Below are 9,603 nucleotides of genomic sequence, written 5' to 3' on the forward strand. Positions count from 1 at the left end.
ACTAAAGTATATTTTGTGTGTGTATGTACATACAATAAATAAATTTAAAAAAAAAAAAAAAAAAAAAAAAAAAAAGGACCTCAGCCTGGTCCCTGGGTTTTGACTTTTCAGACACCTCATCGATGTCCTCTACCTACTTGGAGGGTGAGCTAGCTGCCTTCCAGGACCTCTTGGGATTGTTCTGTTTTAACTTGCGTAGAAATACCTTTGTTTTAGAGGAACAAAATTGTCCACATGTCTTATTTTCTCCAAGATACCAAGTGTCCATATATGAGGTCCCAAGGTGCTGTCAGGGCGGGCCTGTGGCCTGTGTCACTTATTCACATCTCATGTCATTCTTTCCTTCAGTGATGTCACAGAGAAAGTCCTAATGCTGATTGTTGCTTGAGGCTCATGACCTTCTTATTAATTAAGATGGTTTCCTCACAACTGCCAAGTAAACTGCAACATCCTCTCTCACAGCCTTCAGCAGGCAACCTTTTCCTGCTAAAGCCTTCATAGGCAACTCTTCCTGCCAAAGCCTTCATAGAAAATTCTTCCTGCCAAAGCTGTCTGCTATTTGCTCTGGAGGTTTACAGGGGCTCTTGTTATGGGGAATTAAACTGTAATTAAATTACATCTGTGTAGAAATTTTTCTCATACATTGAAGACTTAAGTAGAAATGTGATTAGGATTGTTGGAGGCTGGGGAGATGGTTCAGAGGGTAAATGTCTGAGGACTGAGTTTGGATCCCCGGAGTATAGGATGGCAGCTTGCATTTGCTGATTCCTCTTATTCCTCTTGTGATCCAGGCTCCTTGGCAAATCCAGGAAACAGCTCCCCCCAGCACCTGGCCCCATTCAGGCCGTGTAGAGTTCCGGGATTACTGCCTGAGGTATCGAGAAGACTTGGACTTGGTTCTCAAGCACATAAATGTCACCATTGAGGGTGGAGAAAAGGTGGGTGTGTACCGTCCCCCATCCTCACCCACTCATAGGCAATGGAGTAAAAATAAAAGGTGGCTAGATGCCATCCTCCATTCCTGTTGTCTTAAGGTCTATCATGAATCCCCTTAAGCTGCTCACAGCTCCTCTATACAGCCGTGTCTAGATGATGTGCTACCTAGTGCCAAGAAAATGCTAGGAAAATAGCCGTGCGTTGCTTAGGGATAAAAGCCTATGTATGGTATTACATGCAGATGCTAAACTTGAAAAAACAAACCAAACCAATAAAAAAAACAAACAAACAAAAAACCCAAAACAACAACAACAGAAACCTAGTCATAGGCTCCATGACTAAAGGGACATCCCACCAAGCTTGATGGCTTGATTCTGAAGCTTGGTGGCCTGAATTTCATTCTCAGAATCCTGTTATCAATAGCAGCTCATACTATGAGATTGAGGGACTTTTACTGGGTAGAATCTTGGAAATAAAAGATGCTGAGTGTTTAAGTGTTTCTGCTCGGATGGGACAGTATCCGGGACTCAGCAGCCCAGGAAACACACAGCTCTGAGAGGAAGCCTCCTCAGTTGCAGGGCATCACGAGACATGGGGCCCAGGAACCTCATAGCTCTGAGAGGAAGCCTCCTCAGCAGAGCATGGCCGCTCCCAGGGGAAGGATCCCCAGCTGAGCAGAGGAGCTCAGGAGCCTCAGCCCTGCTCCTTCTCTTCATTGCTTCTTTTTCTCTGGGCTTCTGTTGAGAGAGTCATACCAGGCAGAAAATCTCATGAAACAGATTAATTGAAGGGTTCAGGGTGTGGAGGGACAAATCCAAGGCTGTCGATGAAAGGGACAGTGTTTAGATATTTATATAGGATTTCTGAGGGGGCAGAGCATCTCAGGGCAGACATTTCCCATTTCCAGAGTGAGGATTGGTGGGATTTCAAGTCCTGAGCAGGGGAGGGTATATCAGGGAACTGTGAGTTTCCTGAGGGGGAGGGTATATCAGGGAATTGTGAGTTTCCTGATCAGGGATTGATTTTTTTCACCCCTCCCCCCCTGCATTGGGACCATGGGTTAGGGTGGAAAGTCCTTCCTGGCTGCAGCTGGCTTTTGCTGAGGTACCATCTCTGGGGGGCTGCTGGGGTGAGGGGTGCTGGAGAGGAGGTGTTGCTACTGTGGACAGCTCCTGTGGGACAGCTCCTGCAATGGTGTTTTACTAAAGATGTAGGCTGAGGCAGGAAAGAAGGTGTGTCCGTCGCAGTTCCTGCTGAGGTGGAAAAGGAGGTGCACCACCATGGAAAGCTTCTGCAGCTCCTGTGCCCTGTAGGCTGAGGAAACATTGTGGTGCTGCCATTTTGACAGGAGCTGCCATTTTGGACAGCTTATGTGGGACATTTTACTGTGGTGACCCTTGGCTGGGGCAGGAAGGAGGGGCTTGCCGCCACTTTGATAGCTTTTGTGGCACAGTGATTTTTGTGGTGTGCCGCTCAGGGACTACAGAATGTATTCAACAAGGCCCATAAATCTGCAGATACGTTTTGGATAAACATTTACATGAACTATAAATACTAAAACGTCCATGATATTTCATATAATGGTGCCTTTGCTTTTCTTGGACAGTTAGAACATGTAGAACATGTTCTACTCACAGACACCCTCCAGCTCATCCCAGTTTCTCCTATGTGGTCCACATGCCTGTGTGATCCCTTTAAGGCACTGCAGTTCGTAAACTCTAGAGTAGTAAGGGGAGGTTACCATCACCAGGGTGGGCAGACATAGGAACATAAGAAATTGTTGGGATTTTAGGACCTTCTAATGGTCCCAAGCTCTTCCTGGAAGACATTCTAGACTATGACACATAGAATTTCCTCAGAAACTTGGTCAGGGATCACCCCAACCGTTTGTATTGTGTACATGTTGATTTGTTAACCCGTCCATCCACATGGATTAGAGTATTCTATCCCCATGAGATAGTTATGGGAATTCATGATTAGGATAACTGTTGCGGGGGGGGGGGAGCCTATCTCAAGTTCTGATGTAAAATATGGAAAGAACTGTCACTGAAGATTGGGAATGTGAGTCATTGGCCAGGTCATATCAAAGATGTTCAAGGGCTTTGCTGGAATCTGAGGGGTTATCATGGCTCAGTTCTAGCTGAGGAAAAAGGAACCGGGTGGGAAACACCTCATTATTTTCTGACTATTGTAACTGAATTCAATTAACATAATCCAACTAAACATCCCTCTGTCTGTACCCCATCCCTTTGGGCATTTTTACTGACTTATAAAAAGACCTTAGCCTTTGGAAGCCGACAAAACAAAGGGCAGTTCTTTTCCACTGTTTGTTCAAAGTAGCTCTGAAGGTGGGTCCTGGAGAAGGATCAGCCAGATGACCTCACAGCTCTGACTCAGACACCTGCTGGGGGAAGACAGTCTACAGCATTCCTACCTCACCACAGCTCCTCTCTCTCTACTGCAGGTGGGTATTGTAGGTCGCACGGGAGCTGGGAAATCATCTCTCACCCTGGGTTTGTTCCGGATCAATGAGTCTGCAGAAGGGGAGATCATCATTGATGGGGTCAACATCGCCAAGATTGGCCTGCACAACCTGCGCTTCAAGATCACCATCATTCCACAGGCGAGTGAGGCTGCTGGGTCCTGCACACTGAAGCCACATGCTCTGCATCCATAGACTTAGCCAACTGGAGGTGGGGATGGTGTTTTTACATTCATGTAGTTATTGAGAGGAGGGGAGCAGAATGCATTTGAAGGTCAGAACAGTCTGCAGGAATTGTTTTTCTCTTTTTACATGTGGATTCTGAGAATCAAGTTCAGGCCGTCAAGCTTGGTAGGCTATGCCTGTAATCCTGGAGACCATGGCTAGGCTTTTTGCTTTTGTTTTTGGTTTTGCTTTTTCAGGTTTAGCATCTGCATGTAATACCATTCATAGATTTTCATCCCTAAATGAGGCACAGCTATTTTCCCAGCATTTTCTTGGTAGTATGTCATCTAGACATGGCTGTATACAGGAGCTGTGCGTAGGTTACCAATCATACAAAGAACCGGAGCATCTGTGGGTTTGGTAGTGGTAGGGGCTTGGTAAGCCACTGTCTCCTGCCAGTGTGCTAATCTCTGACACGTCTGGAGCTAAGCCACAGATAAATCTCTAATCGAATCCCTGTGGGTATCAGGTCCCTCTGCTTTGCCTGTGCTTATGACTTTTCCTTAAGTTTCTCTGAGAATCTCTTCTGTCTGATTGGCTCCTTTTCTGTTGCTCTGATGAAATAACACCACCAAAAGCAACAGAGGATTTGCATATTGAAACTTGGGAGAAATTTTGTAAAAATACTAATTTTAGTCCGGTTAACCCAGGGGTTTTCAGACATTTTCTGTTACAGAAATCCCACATAGTTCATGCTTTGGAGGGACTCGGAAACCTCTTTCTGTTCTGGTGTATAGAGCGCAGGCCTTGCATCTCTGAGCTTCCCTTGCTCAGTGTGGTCATCTGCTGCTCTTAGTTATTATTATTTTTTTTAATCAACATACCCAGGAGAGTCAACGTGCATGAAGAGAGGCTTGTTTTGGTTCGTAGTATCATAGGATTGCTGTCCAGCTTAGTGGGGAAAGCATGGTCGCGCAGTAGGGTGTGTGTGCTGATGGCTTCTCCATGTCAAGAAACCAGGAAGTAGGGGCCCAGCCAGAATCAAAGCCAAGAGTAACCTTGAGAAGTTGGCAGCCTACTTGTTCCACCCAGGCTCCACCTCCTTGCATCCCAAAGTAACATCACCAACTGGGGAACAAGTGCTCAAAGCATCAGTGTGTGGGGAACCTCTGGATGTAAACTCTCATACGTGCCATATGCTGTCCTTGCATAGGATCCTGTTTTGTTCTCGGGTTCCCTCCGCATGAACTTGGACCCTTTCAGTCAGTATTCTGATGAAGAAGTCTGGATGGCCCTGGAACTTGCTCATCTAAAGGGCTTTGTGTCAGCCTTGCCTGACAAGCTGAACCATGAGTGTGCAGAAGGTGGAGAGAACCTGAGGTAAGGAGGCAAGCTTGAGCTGTGTGTGGGAAGATTCTACCCACTTGCCTCTTCTAACTTTAGCTATCCATCATCAGGGAGACCAGCTCCCATCCTGCTTCAATGCTAGGGTGGTCAGCCAGTGGCTGTGTTGCTGATCTTGGCTGGGACAGGGTTGGAGGGTGCAGCTGACAGTTGGCGGATCTACTTGTCCTCAGTGGGATCAATGCATGTGCTTTTTGTCCTCTAACAGACTAGCCCAAGCATGTTGTCATGGTGGCACGGCAAATGTGTAAGAATGAACATTCTCAGTGTCCATTCCGTGTCAAGCTCCTACTTGCCATTAGTTGGACAACATCCCCCATTGGCTAAGGCCAGGCACATAGATGCTGAGTCCGGTCATTGCTAAGGCCTCTGCAGCTCACTGAGATGGTGGATACTGAGCCCCTTTGTTGTCTTTGTCACCCACACTGAACTGAGCCGGTACTTTAAATATCACTTCTGAGCCTTTTGTTGTTGTTGTTGTTGTTCTAAGCCTGTTTCCTGCTCACCAGGTATAACATGATTGATTAGGAATAGCCATCATATGTATGGATATGGGGCATGGCCTTGCTCTTCTGCCAAAAGCCCACCCTGAGACTGTCTGCTAGCTTTCTCCCCTCGAAGCCTGGCTCAGCATCAGGGTAGTTTGAGCCACTCTCTCTGGGTTTTTTCTCCCTTCCTAGTGTGGGGCAGCGACAGCTTGTGTGCCTGGCCCGGGCTCTGCTGCGGAAGACAAAGATTCTAGTGTTGGACGAGGCTACCGCAGCTGTGGACCTAGAGACAGACAACCTTATCCAGTCCACCATCCGGACGCAGTTTGAAGACTGTACTGTGCTCACGATTGCTCATCGGCTTAACACCATAATGGACTACACACGGTGAGGTCCCCAGAGTGCTCTGTGGGCTTGCAGGGTTAATCCTGTTCCCATCGATCCATCCATCCATCACCATCACTATGCTCAGGGCCAACCCCAATTGGTGAGACTCTTCTGTCATGGGAAAAACAGGTTATGAAACATATTTATATGCATGAGGTACCTGATTTGTGCTCCATATTATGCTGGACTCTGGGGTCCCCTGTCAAACAAGGCATAGGGGCCACATTAAGGACTAGAACATTTACTTAAGAGAGAGGGACAATGATCACAGTAACAAACACTGATTTCAGAGGGAGACATGTGCTAGATACAAGTGATAATGAGGAGGCGGGAAGGCAGGTACCAGGCTGAACCCATCCCTCCAACCCCTAGAGTTTATAATACTTCTTTCAACCCACAGACATCAGCTGCATCTCCTTGCATAATGGTAACATCTGTGTCCCTTCCCATACAGGGTGATTGTCCTGGACAAAGGAGAAGTTCGGGAGTGTGGTGCACCCTCTGAGCTCCTGCAGCAAAGAGGCATCTTCTACAGCATGGCCAAGGATGCTGGCTTGGTGTGAGCTGGTCTCTGGCATATCCAATGAGGACTGCAGGGCCAGGATCCCAGTGTCCAGGCATGAGCCAGCAACCCTGGAAACCTATGCTTCCCAGACAAAACCCAAAAATTAAAAACAAAACCAAACTAAAAGGAAGCAAAATACTTAGGCGTCTGTCACCATTTGGCTCCATCCTGGATCTGACCTTGAAGAAGCTGGAAGACAGATGCACCCCACTTCAGATACACATCTGGCCTCGGGCACCCTGAAAGTTCACCCATGCTCCTGCCGTATCCCACGGCAAGTCCATGGGCAGCTAAACATACTAGTGACCAAACACAAGCCACACTGCCTCATGTCTCTTCAGCCACGTCTACGGATGCCAAGCCTTGTAGCCTCTCCTGGCCCTGCCAGCTCTCTGTCACCTATAGTTGTGTTGGTTACAGAAGAGTGCATCTTGCCTTCAGGTCTTGCAATTGAAACATGGGAACCAAAATGAACAAAAAGGAAAGAAAGAAAACCCCTAAAAAGTTCCTATCCCTGTTATGTCAGTGATGTCCCCTTCCTGCCATCTGGTCTTCATGCACTCTGACACTGTTCCCTGCATTCAGCACAGCTTTCACAGGCGTGCTTAAGACAGCCTTGTGAAGGGACCTAGGCAGACAGGCTTGGAACCAGGCCAGGCAACACTCCCTTCACAAGGACTTATACCTTGTCCCTGCTTTCTGTTTCTTCCTGTCCAAAGCTGGGGAGGGCTCACTCCTCACATAAAGTCTATGAATAGTTATAAGCAGCAAAAGTCAAGAGCAGAAGGGATGCTGCCCACGGGCAAGAATATGGTATCAAAGACAGCCAGAGTTCCTTATAGGGCAAGAAGAGAACCATTCACAAATATCAGTGATTTCTACCCCCTACTTTTGAGCATCGTTTCATGGAGAAGGATAGTCCCAAGAATTTGATGTCTGGGAAAAGGTACTAGATTCAGGGAGCAGCCCTGCCCAGCTCTGCACTTGATCCTCAGTCTGAATACTTCAAAGTGGTCCTCTAGGTTGTGTGAGTTACAGACCAAAGAGAGACCCCATGGTTAGCAAGAACTTGACGCCAGCCACAGTTCATACTAGCTATGAATTTTGGCTCTAATGTCAGTCCCAGAGAAGCATCCTTTTCCTTTAGGTGGCAATATATGTATTTATTTTTTGTAAGTTAATACCATTCTTTCACTTTAAAGGGCCCAGATTTCTCCTGAGAGTCTTTTTGTAATGACACTGGAAACATGACTATTTGAAAATAATTTGCAGTAAAGAAAAATATATCATTTCTTTCTAAATGACCATTTTATTTATTTGGGGGGAGGGGCACAAAAGTCTCAACCTCTACTGTGGAAGAACCAGGCTAAGACAGCTATGATACCACTGCCATCAATAGTGGCAGGGCAGGACTGGAGAGGTGGCTCAGCAGTTAGTGCTTGCTCCTCTTACAGAGGGATAAGTCTAAGTTCCCAGCACCTGTGTTCAGTGTCTTACAGTTGCCTGTATCTCTAGCTCCAAAGGGCCAGTGCCTCTTGGGCAAATTAAAAATAAGAAAGAGATGGGGGAGGGCAAAGGTAAGAGCTGCCCGGAGTCTGGCAGTGAGGCAGAATGGCAAAGTCCACAAATACCTGGGCTTGAGTCCTACTGTCGTTTTTTGGACATGTGACCCTGGACAAAGCTGTGTCACAAGTGTCCCAAATACTTCTTTGTAATAAGTGGGGCTGATCTGTACTGACACTGCTTATGATCTTGGGAAATGGGGCTAGTGTGATGGCTTAGTTGGTAAAGTGCTTGACATCTGTGCAGGGGAACCTGCATTCCAATCCTCAACATAAAAGCCAGGTAATATATCCATACAAACGCCTGCACTGGGGAGGAAATGGGAGCAACGTTGGGGTTCTCTAGCCAGCCAGCCTAGCCAGGTCAGCTCCTTGTTCAGTGAGAGCATAAGGTGGGAGCTAGAGCAATGGCTCAGAGGTTAGGAATGCGTGATGTACCTGCAGAGGACCCAGGCTCAGTTCCTTGCACCCATATTGGACAGCTCAGAACTATCTGTAACTTGAGTTTCCGGCCTCTAAGGTCACCTGCACTCATGTGCATATAAACACAAACTTACACAATACACAAAACAAAATGAATCTAAAAAAAGACTGAAGAGATGACTCAGTGGTTAGAGCACTAGCTGTTCTTCCAGAGGACATGGGTTAAATTCCAAGCACCTACATGGCAGCTCACAATTCACAGACATCTGTACCTCTAGTTTCTTGTGGCTTCTGCTAGCATCAGGCTGAACATTGGGCACAGACTTGTATGCAGAAAAATACCCATACACTAAAAATATTTTTTTAAGGTAGAGAAAAAAATAACAAGCAGCCCATGGGCTACAGGTGAACACAAAGTGGACACAGGCTTGATAGTTTCCAAAGAGTTGGGCTCCTCTCCAGAGTAAAAACCAAATTCATCATGTCCTTGCCACTGGGTCTTGTGGGCCAGGGGTGTAGGGGAAGGAGTGGTGAGGGAGAGAGCCATATCCTGCTGGACGCTTTTCACTTGGCCCCAGGTGGGCATCTGGCTATGTGAAGCCACTGGACCCCATTCGACGGGGGTGGGGTGGTGGACGAGGGGCAGCCCCCAATACCAGGGACCCTGGGGGCGACACCTTCAGCCCCAGAGTTACAGGAGAGAGGGCAGAGGGAGAGAGGTTCCCACACAGGCGAGAGTCTTAGGTCTGGTCTGTGGTTGGAGCACAGGAAGGTCTTCTGACGGGAGATTAGGCATGGCTTGTTAGGAGAAAGCCTATCCCATCCTCCAAACACAGCGGGCCTTGGTGAACAGACAGTCTATGGTTTTAGAGCTTTATTGTAGAAAGGCAGGGAGAAAGGAGAGAAGGTGGAAAGAGAGAGAGAGAGAGAGACTGGCCATGGCCAAGAGGAGAGAAGGGGGGAAAGGAGAGAGAGAAGAAAGGCTAGAGTAAGAGGGAGAGAGAGTAAGAGAGTGAGGAGGGGCCAAGTAGCCCCTCTTATAGTGGGCTTGTATTATCTTGCTGTTGCTAGGAAGGAGTCTAGCCTGAAGGCCAGAAGCTTGGGACATTGTCTATGTGACTACTAGCCACATGCTTCTCTTGTGGAGGCTATGGAGGTAGTAACTTCGACTGGAGCCAGGGGTCCAGGAGA

The 9,603-nt window shown here is 47.4% G+C and overlaps 1 protein-coding gene across 2 annotated transcripts in view; it reads left to right on the forward strand.

Moving 5' to 3' along the window:
* The window catches only part of Abcc1 (ATP binding cassette subfamily C member 1), a 101,111-nt gene extending 93,383 nt beyond the window's left edge, over window positions 1-7,728 (forward strand). For both annotated transcript variants that reach the window (XM_021184472.1, XM_029470501.1), the window contains exons 27-31: window positions 792-938; window positions 3,401-3,559; window positions 4,797-4,963; window positions 5,668-5,862; window positions 6,317-7,728. In XM_021184472.1, coding sequence (XP_021040131.1) covers window positions 792-938; window positions 3,401-3,559; window positions 4,797-4,963; window positions 5,668-5,862; window positions 6,317-6,425 — 777 coding nt within the window. In that variant the 3' untranslated portion in view covers window positions 6,426-7,728. The remainder of the gene's footprint in view (window positions 1-791; window positions 939-3,400; window positions 3,560-4,796; window positions 4,964-5,667; window positions 5,863-6,316) is intronic.
* Window positions 7,729-9,603: the final 1,875 nt, after the last annotated feature.

The sequence above is a fragment of the Mus caroli genome, chromosome 16 (genome assembly GCF_900094665.2).
Source record: "Mus caroli chromosome 16, CAROLI_EIJ_v1.1, whole genome shotgun sequence".
NCBI lineage: Eukaryota > Metazoa > Chordata > Mammalia > Rodentia > Muridae > Mus > Mus caroli.